At 46.4% G+C, this 13683-nt stretch overlaps 2 protein-coding genes across 2 annotated transcripts; both read right to left on the minus strand.

Moving 5' to 3' along the window:
• Positions 1–3353: 3353 nt before the first annotated feature.
• On the minus strand, positions 3354–6102 carry LOC101772924. The gene is made up of 2 exons (XM_012848042.2): positions 4123–6102; positions 3354–4056 (listed from the first exon to the last, which is right to left on the minus strand). Exons 1-2 carry the CDS (start codon positions 6058–6060, stop codon positions 3619–3621), a joined length of 2376 nt encoding a protein of 791 aa, XP_012703496.1. The 5' UTR covers positions 6061–6102; the 3' UTR covers positions 3354–3618.
• Positions 6103–11403: 5301 nt separating this feature from the next.
• LOC101765376 lies at positions 11404–11919 on the minus strand. The gene is made up of 2 exons (XM_004980525.1): positions 11698–11919; positions 11404–11586 (listed from the first exon to the last, which is right to left on the minus strand). The coding sequence occupies exons 1-2, from the start codon at positions 11917–11919 to the stop codon at positions 11404–11406; spliced, it is 405 nt and encodes a 134-aa protein (XP_004980582.1).
• Positions 11920–13683: the final 1764 nt, after the last annotated feature.

A 13683-nucleotide genomic window follows, 5' to 3' on the forward strand; every position in this document is an offset into this window, starting at 1 on the left:
CGGTGCGATAGGGGCCGCACCCTACTGTAGGGCCAACTAGCTCATGACATGCATTCAGGGGACGGCGGTGAACTTGCTTCGCCTACAAACCCATACGGCCTCCTGAACCTCACTTGCAACATGCAGCTCACGCAAGGGACCATAGTGAAGCCTGCCATGGGTGTTGTTGTGTTGGGCCACTCTGCGCCGGGAGTCATCCCAGTCCAACTGTATGCTGGCGGGCAACAGCGACGCTTCATGCGCTCCTTGGAGGCTTTGTTGAGATGCTACCGCCTTCCTACAAGCATTGTTGGCAGTCAATTTCTGTGGCATGATGTGGATAGTGATGAGTGGGGTGGGAACCGCCATGAGAAATCCTAGTCCGGCTTTGCGCCGGTGCCAACAACAGTGACACCATCTGGTGTCGCTCTCCTCCTTGGAAGCTGTGTCCATGACCTTCCACCTATTGTTGCTTGCTTGGTCCTCCATGAAGCTGGTGATGGTTCTGTTTTGACTCTAACATAGCTGATTCTAGGCTTTCTAGCTGTTCGCTATAGGCGTGGTTCAGCGATTGTCCCCCATTTGGCGCCTCTACTCCATCAGCGCTCATCCTATTGGTGGTGTCATCAAATTTTATACCATGTGGTGTTTCCACCACTTTCACCATTCCCCTTCAAGGCTTCCTTCCCTTGTATGGCATTGGATGGTGGGATGTGGAGCTTGGATGTGCTTTGAAAGGTGGTTCCATCAGCTTCAAAGGGAAGATCGTCGTGTTCGATGAGCTTTGGTTTGCACTCATCCCGTCGCCTTTAGTCCCCATTTCGTTGGCCTGATCCTCAGATGGAGGGTGATAATGGAGAGGCGTAGCTCCGAGGGGTGGTGTGGAGGTGCAATGGCTGCGGCATATCCAGCGAGTATATTGTTCGGTGGCGGCTCCCATCGATGATCGGTGGTCGTCTTTCTGGCTTGTGTCTTGGCTGTCTCTTGAGCTGTATGCCTGTTGTCCTCCCTGATCTAGGTGTTGTATTGTGTTAGGCTATTGTAAAATTGCTGAACTGCATGTTTTTTTGATCTTACAAGAAGCTCCATGACGAATGACAAGGTGGGATGCTGTCCCCCAGATCTCCTAAAAGAAGGGCTGAAAGATGACATTAACATGCCGGCGTACTCTCAAATGCCCATGAAGATGGAAAATGCTTCATTATTGGCAACTATACAGGAGAAAACTGTGGACAGAGCTAAGGTAGTGTCTTTACTGGTGGAGGAATTGAGCAACCAGGATTTGAATGATGGCATCTTGCTTCAGCTTGATCAAGAAGATGCTTTCACCCAGGAGCTTTTACATCTATCCTTGAATGCAATTTCCAGCCAAGTCCATCATGAAGATACTATCAGACTAAGAGCTCTATTCAAGAGTCAAGCCATGTTAAATAGCTTTGCGAGTGCAACATTAATAAAGAAGTTGGGTACTACACCATTGCCTGCTCCACCAGCTCAAGTTATTGAGTAACAAGTATGTGTCCAAATTGGAATGGAGGATTTAAGGACACACATTTCAAACTGACATAAGGGCGGTTGATCCAGTTGGATGTCTATGATGCTAGTTTAGGCTGTGACTGGCTGAAGCATAGGAGTCCTATGTGCTGTCACTTGGAGAACAATACCATATCTTGTCTAGAGAGAAGTACAGCATATCAAGTTGCAAGGAGTTCTTCCAGAACAGCAACTCTCCCTACAGGTAATCACAGAGGATTAACTAATGAAATGGACAAAAGGGAATGGTATAGGGGGCTGTGCTTTTCTTTATAAGGGAAATATTATTAATTTCCAAGGTTTTTACATCAGATGACACCAAACCTTAGAAAAACATTTTCGGCCTCTGTATGACCAGAATACAAACATCCAAAAAGAAGAAAGCGAGTACATGCACGCTACTGGCTATTAAACTGAAGACTAGCCCGCCACCCAAGTGCCTAGGTGAAATACTCAGGTCCTTGGCCATATGTGCGAAATATTGAGATGCCACTGAAACTAATTCCTGTGAAGTTGACTTCTGTAAGATAGCCTAAGTGCGAAGCCAATAGATAACTAAGTTCGATTATTTCATACTTGTGACAAACATGTCTTGCTACCTTGCCAGGTGAGCTTCTCTAGGTTGTCTTTTGTCAATACTAACCCTCTACGTAAATATCATAAGAAAATATTAATCTTCAATGGGGCTTTTAGTTTCCATATTCGCTTATTTAAATTAGAGACATCAGCATGGATCATGGTCAGGTAGTGTGATTTCACTGAGAACTGTCTATTTGGATTCACGAAAATCATCCTATATTCCTAACTCAACAAAATGTTTGCAATGCGTGGAAATAAATCATTACATGGTACTAACGTGTGTCCCATGATATCTCTGCACCCCGAGATAGTGGGGGTGAGGTGCTAAGGCCAATCTCAATGCACAGTTTTATTGCACTGTTACCTAGGCTGCAAACTTGGTAATTGTGCCGGCTGGATTTCATGGGGATAAAACTCCATCCTCTCTCTCCTCTTTAAGACCTTACCAAGTTAGCAAAATTGTTGATGTGGTATAGAAATTAATGTTGATGAAACTCTCTATGAAACTCCCACTGAGACTGGCCAAAGAGTGTCTGCTATAGTAACCTGCTTGTATTGGGCTATGTTATATAACATGCTCTAGTAGGGTTGTGTTTCCCAACCATTTATCGTCTCAGAACCTATTTTATGATCCACCTATAATTATGAAGGTGCCGAAGTGGAAATTAAAAAGTCCTCCTTCACCTTCATAAGGCTAGCCTAAAAGTGAGTCCCCATTTTTCCACTGTGTTTGTGAAAGCAACTAGGGGTGGAGGTATTTATTCCATAACATCTGTTGCCATGTTCCAAATAATGGATTCCTAGGCCTCCTTGGTCTTTGAGTTGGAGGATGTTTCATTTAGTGTGAGACGGTACTTTCATTTCTGGTCACCGCTCTTCTAAAACATTGAGAGCTAAGACAACAGCATCCAAAACCACAACTACCAGCCAAAACCGTAACTTCCATGGCCTTTTTTCTCCTGCCACTTTCCTATTCTCCTTGTTGCAGCCCATCTCCCCCAATCATCTTGGTTGAGGAATTGAAGCTGCAGGTAGGGCGTTCATGATGAGCAGCTTGGGCAGCAGGGACGGCATCATGAGAGGGAGAACAAAGGGACATTATGTATAGAGAGGCAGTTGGCAAAAAGTAGGGGCGGTGCAAGGGGAAGGAGAGACAGAAAACTTAGCACCCCTTTTTCCTTCTTAATTGAGGTCCAATGCAAGGGAAAAAAATAGAAAATCAATGCTTGTCTGACCCAAATCGATCAGCCGCGTACAGATCATATGTATTCGATCAATTGGAGACCCAGATCATATGTATTGTACACACACATATATATTACACATGGCTATAAATGTACATAGATAGGACACAGTACATTGCATTACACGTGTAAACACAAAGCAAACCATGACAGAGTTGACGCACAAGGCATGCATCGAGCTTATTAGTAAGACGCGCACTTTAGCGTGTGCAGCCCAGAATGCATCCTTTTATTATTACAAGCAAGCACAAAGACACACATGCAGCACGACATCCTTTTTGACTTACTGCTCCGCATCGAAGACAACAGTTTTTGCACCTTCGAACACCTTGTCTGGAAACGCAAATGAGTACGTGAAGGAAGGACGCCTTTCGAGTGCAGCAATGGTTCCCTCCAACTTCATGAGCATCTCGTATGAGCAGTCGCCGGTGAGCCTCAGCTTGATCACTTTCAGCATCTGAAGGTCTTTGAGTCCATAAAATGGGATGTCATCCATGACCGCCATATCCAAGACGATCTTCTCGAGGCTCGGGGCTACACCGGCTCCGGTAAAGACGATCTGAGCGATATTATTGCCCTCGACCACGAGGAACTTGAGAGCTTTGAACTCATCCTGGCCCTGGTGGAAGGTGAGGTACTTCTCGCTGTATGAGTTGATACCGAGCCTGAGGCTGCGCAAGCCTTGGAGCTTCCCAAGCTCTCGTATGCCTCCGTCTTTCAGCTGGGTGTCAATTAGAGTGAGGTTAGCGAGCTGCTCGAGGTTCAGGATCCAGGATGGGAGGCTGACCTGTCCCTTGATCTCCAGGTTCTCAAGGACCATACTGGAAGCTGGGAATGTGGATCCATAGGACATGTCAAGAGACACTCCACTACTGCTAATGCTCACCCAAATGGACAAAGAGCGCAGGCATTTTGCCAGCTCTATAATTACGTGAAGCAAACTTTGGCTGTTAGCTTTATGGTCATTCCCATGGAGGACCAAACCGAGCTTCCTTAACTGCATCAGCTTGGAAACATGTGCCAGCTCGGCTCCATCATCCGAGACTTGGACATGGGAGAGCGTCTCCATTTCTCGCATCCTTCCAATTTGGAGAGGCATCCGCACGGTGTTGAGAGAGCACTTCTTGCGGTCGCGGCTGCCCGCGAGCAGATGCTTCAACTGGGGCAGGAAGATGTTCTTCGTGTCGGCGGGCGGCACTTCGGTCTCGCGAATGTCCAGTGTCTCCAACAGCCTGAGCGCCTCAATGTGACGCGCCGGCAGCCGGGACATGTCTGTCTTCCGGAGGCACAGGTACTTGAGCGAAACGGCCACCTTGCAGATGCTCTTCAGGTGGCGCTTCCTCACGCCTTTGCAACCTCCCAGATCCAGAACATTCAACCGATACAGTTTAGGGAGTTCTTTGAGGAAATCCACAAGTTTATCCATTGGCTCCTTGAGATCTTGTGCAGCTGTGCTGCCGCCATCGCTGGCCACGACGATATCAGAGTCAGGCCCTGGCTGTGGCTCTCCTGAAGCGTCGCCGCTGCAAATGTTGCAGCTCCAACGGCCGGCTTGTGGTTTCTCCGGTCGTGGCCCTTGAACTATCTCCCGGATTCGAAGCTGGCGAACCAGGTGACTCGGCATGTCAGACACAAAGTTTTCGCTCTTGGAGATGTTAATGATGAACTCCCGGACGGACTTATCCATGATACAGCTCTTGACGGTGCCGGAGTCACCAATGGCCTTGGGACGAACAAAGCATCGAAGCTGAAGCTCATGGAAGCAGCTCTCGCCTGCTTCTTCGTGAGTTGTCCCTTGTTCTCTTCCGATGAGGCCTTCAGCGACCCATCGCCTGACAATGCTCGTCCTGCTGATACTGCTTTCCTGAAGGAAAGCAGTCAGGTACTGCAGGCAGCCCTTCTGCTGCGTCGACAGCTTGCTATAGCAGAAGATCATCATTTCTTCCTTGGTGCGTCCGGCCTTCAATTTCTTCTGCACCAGGTCCTCCAGATCATGCGGCGTCGCATATGGATACCTTGACAGGGCACATAGGAACATTTCGATGATGTCGAATTCGACACCATCCTCCCGACAATTGTCGAGAACGTCCCTTATGTTCTTCTTGGCATCTTTGTCAGATGCAAGAATAGTGGGAAGCTTGTTGATCACATCGCTGAATAGCTTTTCTGCCTTCTCATCAGGTAGGGAGGAACGCATCGATGCGCCAGCGACTTCCAGGGCACATCGGAAATCCTCCAACCTCTTCTCTTCTTCTTTGTCCTGGCCAGGCTGCTTAACGGCCTCCTTCCTGGCGGCTTCTGGGACCTTGACGTCGTAGCGCAGGCGCCTCTCGCCAACCTCGCGTACGCGTTCCTTGAGCTCGCTGATTTCCTTTGCGAGGCGGTGGCGCGCTGGTATCGTCTGGAGGTAGACGGGCAGGAGGCGCAGGCGGGCAAGGAGGCCGCCGCCACCATGCGCCGGCATAAGGTCGCGGCGGTAGAGCTCGATGCAGTCCTCGGCGATGTAGGCGATGTCGCGGACCTGCTTCATCCACGCGCGGAGCTGGTCGTCGTGGTCGCCCTCCATCTTGGTCAGGTGCATCAGGAAGCCGTTCATGCTGTCCATCTCGTCCTTGATAAACTGCACGTCGCGGTGCACGCCCCCGAGAAGCCGCGCCTCGTCCTTCACCGCCGTCGACAGGAGGCCCAGCAGCGAGTCCACGGCACCATGGGTGAGGTCGGCCATCTCAAGGTCGACCTCTCAAGGTGGATGGAAATAGTTAAATGAGCTGCGTGGTTAAGCTGTGAGAATGTGGGCTAATCTATAAATATATATGGGTTGGCAACTTGGCACTGCCACTGGTAACCCCTTCCTTCGGTTCTAAGAACTAGCATCCAGTGCTATACCTCGTAGAGCAAGCAAGGAAAAACAAGGCTTGCAGGAGGCCTAGTGTCGAATATGTCCCTTTTCCCTTTTCGTAAAGAACAGTGGATCGAATTTTTCTATCCACGGCAACCTTGCTTTCCTCTTTAGTTGTCCTCACTTTCTTCTTTCTGTCTTGGTCCATTTTCACTAACTAAGACATAACAAAGTTGAAACATGAAGAAAAGAAGTTCACCAAATGTCTAGTAATTCATCAAACATGTGGTGTGCAAGAAGCCAAGAACCACCGCGGCCATTGTGTTTTTGAAAGGTCGTGAGCATCAGGAATATCATCTAAGCCATAGTTGAGTATATACTGAAAGGTCCTAAAGGAATCTCATCGAACACACAGCATATATGCACAAATTAAAGTGAAACTTGATCTGTAGATAGGAAAAGCTGAACCTGGCTTCCCAGTCGCGAGAGCTGGCGGCGAGGTATGGACCATGTCGATGTCGGTGCAGTCCACGTCGATTTCTCGGCGTCCAGGTCCCGCGAGAGCAAGCAGTGCGGTGAGGCCTGGGTCATCGATGTCTAGGTCGCGTATGTGTGTTGACTGTTGAGGCGAGTAGATCGGCCTCGGGGGGATGGACAACTGGCGGCGGTTCGTGTGTCACCGGCGGAACTCAGATCTCGATGACGAAGGCAATTTAGATACTCAAAAGTTTATGGGTGTTATTTTTTATAATGGCACGGTGGGTAATTTGGATAAAGATTAGGGAGTCATTTTAGGTTATATTTAATAATGATATAAAGGTGAGAATTTTCGTTTGATTATACTTTTGTGAGAATTTATATAATTTATTTTTTTCTAACCACGTCTTTGGAGGTCTAATACGAAGACTTCAAAAAAAATTCCAATTAAGTACTAGTAAGATGTTATAATTGTCGTAAAAATTAAGTAAATATATGAAACTTCATATATAATTAGAGCTTTGGGATTAAAAGTATTATGAAAATAATTACTATGTAACTAGTATGTCACTACAAGAAATGTGTTGATATATGACGAAAATTTTATGACACATTTGTTCTCATCAGAGATCTATGATGTTTCTGGCTAAAAACGTCATAAATTTTCACATCCGAGCAAATTTAGTGACAATGTTACGAAACATCATAAAAGTTGCCACTTTAGCCAAAAAGAAATCGTCACTCGCTGTTACATGGTGGTTTTGTGACGATATAAGGTCCACGAAAACGTAATAAACCAACCAGGATCTCACATCCCACATGTAAGCATTTGTTGAAAAATAAGGTGTGCAAAAACCTCATAAATCAAAGGGGTCCCCCATGCAAGCATGAGTTGAGAAATAAGGTGTTCCAATTCGTCATAAAATCTGGAAGGGTCCCGCAACTCAGTCTGAGATGAAAAAAGGAAGAAAATTAAAAAGCTAAGAGTGTCCATAGCAGGGGTTGAACCTGTGAGCTCTTGATTCTGACGAGTCAGCACTACCACTTAAACATGATGTAGTTTATAATTTTTGAAAAAGGCAGCCTATTTATATTATAGTTCTAATAAGTGTGGTTCACTTCTCAGTTGTAGGCCAGAGCAACAAGTATATCTGCAACGGTGTACACTGCAAGGGGCTCGCCGGCACGCTCTTGTTGACTGTGGCAAAGACTTGAGCCTAGAGGCGTCGGTGCGCAGATCTGCAAAGGGCGGTGGGAATGGCGCATCCTAGCAATGAAGGTAGGAGTAGGAGTTACGGTCAGGTCAGTCTCCTATTTTGTGCCGCTACTTTCCCCTTTCATCAAAGGGAAGAGGATTATCTGGAATTGGGAATTTAGATTCCAATTTCATCCTACCCTTAGGTTTGCATTCCGATTGGTGTTAGAAGTCGATAGGCTATAGTTTATGAAGTGCAAAACTAAACTTTAATTTCAAGTTACAATGACCTTTTTGAAGATTTTAAGTATTCCATCATCTTCTTCCGTTGGTAGCTACTGCTCAGAGACATCTTTCCGGGAACTACCCGTTGGCATCCTGAAAATAAGTGTGATCACGGGTTGAAAGCTGTGGTGAAGAATTCTTGGACCTTTCTCAACCCTAGCCATCGGTTTGCTTGCTGCCCAAAGGTAATGGCTACCTGCTTCATAGAGATTTTGGTTCTATGGTTTCATGTTACTATTGTCAACGGCGATTTGTAAAGGGCGCTTAATTTGCATGATGAAAAGAAGCAATGCGGTTACATGATGTGGGTTGATCCAGAATTGGATGATAGGGCCTTTGGTGTTCTGTTGAAGCTCATGAAGAAGAAGGTGCAAGGTGAAGAGGATGCAAAGAAGTGGGAGGAAGAAATGGCAAAAGCTAACAGTCAGCTTAGAGAGATTAGGAATGAGCTTAAGACAATGTGGCAACTTCAGAAGGCTACTGCCGAGCTAAAGTAAATTGGGAATTATAGGCACAATGTCAAACTCGCGCACATGCTGCTTGCTTTATTTGTTGTTGTCGCGGGATTGATGCTTGGTGGCAAGGCTAGTTAAGTAGTAGATGGTTTAGAGCTGGGATAGTGCTCTTACATTTTGGTAGCTAATGGTACTTAGAGTGAAAGAACAATAGGATTGCCTTATGTTTCTGAACATTTTCCCGATGATGTATTCTGCAAGTGTCACTTTGGTTATGTTACCTTATGTTTCTGAATATTGTGCCAATGATGTACTATCACTTTTGCCAATCTCATTGCATGATTTCATTTTGTTGTTTCCAAGAGTGCCACATCAACAAATAAAAATGAAACCATGGATGAAACTTTGGGTCTGCTTGGTTATCTTGCCCAAGTTTACCCACTAGCCTTATTTGCCAAGACTTGGCAAGGCAATCCTTGATAGGTGGGGAGAGCAAAAAAATTGCGTTGCCACGTGTAACGGTGGAGCCCGCACATAATAAGAGAGCAAAAATTTTGTTGTCGCACGGTTTCGAACACTCAAAAATTTTGTTGTCGCATGGTTTCAAGCAAACAAAAATTTTCCACCACTGCGCTACTCAAATGTTTTCAACTAACTCCTCGCTCACAATATTTTAGTCCGAGCTATTTACTTTTCCAGCAATGGAATTTCCTTCTAGATTATTTTAGTCCGAGCTATTTACTTTTCCAGCAATGGAATTTCCTTCTAGATTTTCCAAGAATCATAACTAATTGCATTTAGATTGACTATTCAATGTCGCGGCCTCCGGCGGTTGCCATCCCGATTCCTGTTCCCATGCACGTTCTTCGAGGCGCCGGTTGCCTTAGCTTCACAAGGAAGCTGGTGCAACTTCCCATGGAAGGTGAGGAACTCCTCATTTAATCACCATTTTCCCCACCATTGCATCATCGCCAGTTCCACTACCATCTCATCCTCGATGCACGCGCCTCACCCCTGCAGCCCGATCGACACCATGAAGCGATTCGTCTCCCCCTCGACCCCCGCCTCCTTCAGCACCCTGTCACACCGCCTCTCCCCTAATGGCTCCCCCTCGCGCATCGAGTGGTCCTTCGGCGCCTCCTCCTTGTCGTCGTGCTCCCGTGGAGGTTTCTCGTCACGCTCCCGCAGTGTCGCCGGCTGCCACTTCTCGATGAGCGCTACGGCACTACGTTGACATGGCGCAGTCATCCCACTACGATGGCACTTCTGCGTCAGGATCCCACTCCGACACCGCCAACCTCAACCCGTCGTCGCCTCCAGTGGTAGGGGCAGCTTCCTCCACCCCCGCACCCTTGTCGCCGCCCCGGATGTTTACGTTGACAGTGACCCTTCCAGCTAATGTGTTCGACTCCAACTCCGACTCCGAGTTCTAGGCTGAGACGAACTCGTCTAACGATTGTCGCCACGGCTACCGCACGCCCTTCCCCTAGGGCGACGCTCTGTGCGTCTTCTGCCACGCTAACAACACCTTCGTGTGCCCCGTCTACCCCGCCAAGAGGCACCAGTGGACGATCATGAATGAGGTCAAGGACCACATCCTGGGGATGGCAACGTCCGCGCCCTTGAGGGGCGAGAACAAGAAGAAGTGGAGCCATCACCACGTCGTGGCCCAGAACGAGGGGTGGATGGAGTGAGCAAGCCGTGCCGGTGGAAGATCAATGATGTTATCTTTGCTATATTGTTAATTAGTAAATTTAGATTTTGTTGGAACCCTAGCCATCTTTGCTATACTGTTATCTTTTGTTTATAAGATCAGTGGACTGTTTCCTTTGGATGGAAGACCAATCCCCTATTTTCATGCTCTATTTTCTCTGTTTCCTCTCCCTCACCCTTCCTCTCTTCCTTGGTTCCTATGTAGACATGGTTACTCGCACTTGAAACCAATTTCTGTTCTTCCCTCATTTATTTTCCAAAGGGTGGTTCTCCTAATCACATAGCTCGAGAGGCCAAGATGGATCAAATTTTATGTTTCATTTAATGTGATTGTAGTTGGAATAGTGCACTGGTTTTTTTAAAGGTTGAAAATCAATATGAGACGAACATTAATAAATAATGTAATCATATTTGGCTCTGTCTCAAAATCAAGGAAATCCTTACTCACCTTGCCAAAATTCAAACTATTTTTCCAACAAAGGATTGAACATTTTGGTCCGTCCTATTCACTTTTCCTATAATGGATCATACGTCTGTACATATTTTCCCCAATATTGTAATGAATTCTAATTTATACCCGAGCATTAACGTGGCAACCGTCCACGTTCCAGCACCGCGTAATGTCACATCCTCCACATCCATACAGCCGGACTTCCTTGGTTCTCATGTAGGCATGGTTACTTGAAACCAATTTATGCTATTCCCTCATTTAATTCCCAATGGGTCATTCTCCTACTCATATGCCCCAAGAAACCAAGATGGATCGAATTTTATTTTTCATTTAATGAGAATGTAATTGGAATAGTTCATCATCTTTTTGATAGGTTGAAAATCAATGTGTGATGATTATTAACAAATAATGTGATCCTATTTGGATCTCTCTTAAAAGCAAGAAAATCCCTGCTCACCATGCCAAAATTCAGACCAAGCATCTCTTTCCCAATAAAGGATCGCAAATGTTAGTTCGGCCCATTCAATTTTTTGAGAATGGATCATACGTGTGATTGATGCTAATATAATGCATAAGAAGAACATAGAAATCTTTCTTACATGGATTACAAAAGGATTAAGGTAGCATAAAAGTTCACATAACATCTTCATAATTTATCTTGCAGTGAGAGCACTAACATAAGGCTGCATATTCTCCTTCCGGGATGATTCCATTGCGTCGAGGTGGCGTTGGACGTCTGTCCTTAGAACCTCCAACGCCCTCACAAACACTGGCAGCTCGTCCACCCTGAGAGCTTCCACGTCCACCTCCCACCAGTTCTGTTTCCCCGCGCTCATCTGAGCCGCCAAGATCTTCGACCATGCAGCAGCCTAATGCGCCCTTTCCGCCTCAGCCAGGAAAGTGGTCTCCTCCGCCTCTTACATCATTCTATCAACCCTAGCTGTGACCTCCCCCGCTGTTTTAGAATAAGTTGGAGATGGCAAGCTATGGATCTCGGGGAGGTAGGTGCAGAGGATAGAGTCGGCGGTGGGTGCTCCATAGGCTTTGGGCTCGCCAGTGGGGGAGAACGTGACGACGATGATGTAGGCGCCGAACTCCTGGGAGAGGTCTTGTGCCATGGAGAAGAGTGTGTTGGTGTGCTCTGAGAAGCTTGTCTGGCTTTGAGCCATGCTGGTGGATTTGGGCATTGAGGACGAGCAACTCGTCGGGCGGCGGTGGAGATTGGAAAGATGCGGGGAAGAGAGCAGAGGTAGCGAACAATAGGAGATTTCTTTTGTGCCTTAAACAAGTAGTAGAGTATAGAGGACTACCAGCTTATATAAGAAGATACACAACGTAAGTTCCTCTATTCTGAAATAGTAATGAACAAACCATGACCGTTCTTATTAGATCACAGTCTTAAGTACAGATACATGATACATCCCACAGATCCACACTCGTACAGTGGCACAGGCGCACACCCACACAACAACGAAACCATACAAATTTTAAATACTAAACTGGTGCACTATCACCAGGCACCGTCAAGCTAAAACCACTAATCCAAATGATACAAACTAGTCATCTCTATTACACGAAAGTGTCACAACACGCAGATGCAATGCATCGAACACGACATGGCAACGAGGAGACAACGGACATGGTCATGGATATGGATATGGTATAAGCATATTCTAGCATACCTGCGGCAACATGGAATGCAGCAAAATGTGCATCGCTGTGGAGATAGTCCCCCAATGCGATGCCCAGCCCTCAAGTCCAGGGTAACACGACCCGAGCGACCAATGCCAGACGCATGCTGCACGATGTCACGAATACCCCAAACCCGGTGAGCAAGATGGTAGAAAGGGCAGACAAAGCAACCATGGTGATGCACATGAGTGTGACCATGGTCTTGCAGCCAAGCGAACACAGATTTCTTTAGCTCCTCTGTTTCATCCTCATCCGCTTCTTCCATGTCGTATAGATCATATGGATCAATGAAGCTTGGCTGCTGCAGAGGTGGCACAACATCGAAGTTGCCTGCTCCGTTCGCTTGACCAGCCATCCTCCTATAGACACTTACCAACAGAACTAAAAATGGTAAGCAATGACCACAAGCAATGATGGTAACCTATAAACAACATGCGAAAGTTATGAGCTCACCTCTCACGGGGCGCAGAACCAAGTAGGTCGCCTAGCACAACCACTAACCATGCATGTAAGATGAAGAGCCGATGAGCAAAGGCCTTGGGGGCACACCTATTTATTGAAGCACCATGACCAATCAACAACGCAGTGCACCTTCTCGCAGCTCATGCCTCACGGGATTACGGTAGCCATGAAAATATGTGGGATGCTTAGAATACACAGGCCTACACTGATCATGAATGCTGCCACAAGTATAGGGCTGAATATGTAGGCTTTCATTCACAGGTAGGCATGCAAAATATTTGGCGGGTACACGAGTGTGCTTTGGTCAGGATAAAAAGAAGGAAAATCCTAACATCCACATGGGTTAAAAAAACAAACGCATAGGCATTATAGTTGGAGAAAGCAGTTGTTCCCCTTTGTAGTCAATGTCACACCCGGTTTTAAAACAAAACCAAGTGCTACCTATATGTATGCCAGGATCAAGTTTTATACATATAGTGACATCATTAGTGAATAACAGCAACAGTATCACGTAAAGAAAAACAAATAAAGACTTCCCAAGAGGACAGGTCTATACCCCATCTACCGTCACCCTTGTTGCCCTTTCGGTGAGACCACTTCGATCTAGAGTTTCTAATTAATTAGCCAAGACCAGAGCCATGATAGTTCTTGTGGTTGCACTGTTTTCCTGGGTGGTTCTCCATGTTCCAATTAAGCATTGTGATCTTGTATTAACAAAAGGTATAGCATGAATAAGTTTAATCATTGAGTTCATTAAAATCACCATAACCCAAGTATAG

The sequence above is a fragment of the Setaria italica genome, chromosome VIII, assembly GCF_000263155.2.
Source record: "Setaria italica strain Yugu1 chromosome VIII, Setaria_italica_v2.0, whole genome shotgun sequence".
In the NCBI taxonomy this organism is placed as follows: domain Eukaryota; kingdom Viridiplantae; phylum Streptophyta; class Magnoliopsida; order Poales; family Poaceae; genus Setaria; species Setaria italica.

Bases quoted from the DNA above. Each gene is read 5' to 3' on its own strand.
- LOC101765376 (XM_004980525.1), bottom strand. From the start codon at position 11,919: ATGGCTCAAAGCCAGACAAGCTTCTCAGAGCACACCAACACACTCTTC. The intron at 11,587-11,697 runs GTCACAGCTAGG...TTGGCGGCTCAG, and splicing joins ATTCTAAAACAGCGGGGGAG to ATGAGCGCGGGGAAACAGAA.
- LOC101772924 (XM_012848042.2), bottom strand. From the start codon at position 6,060: ATGGCCGACCTCACCCATGGTGCCGTGGACTCGCTGCTGGGCCTCCTG. The intron at 4,057-4,122 runs GTCAGCCTCCCA...ATTGACACCCAG, and splicing joins ACCTGGAGATCAAGGGACAG to CTGAAAGACGGAGGCATACG.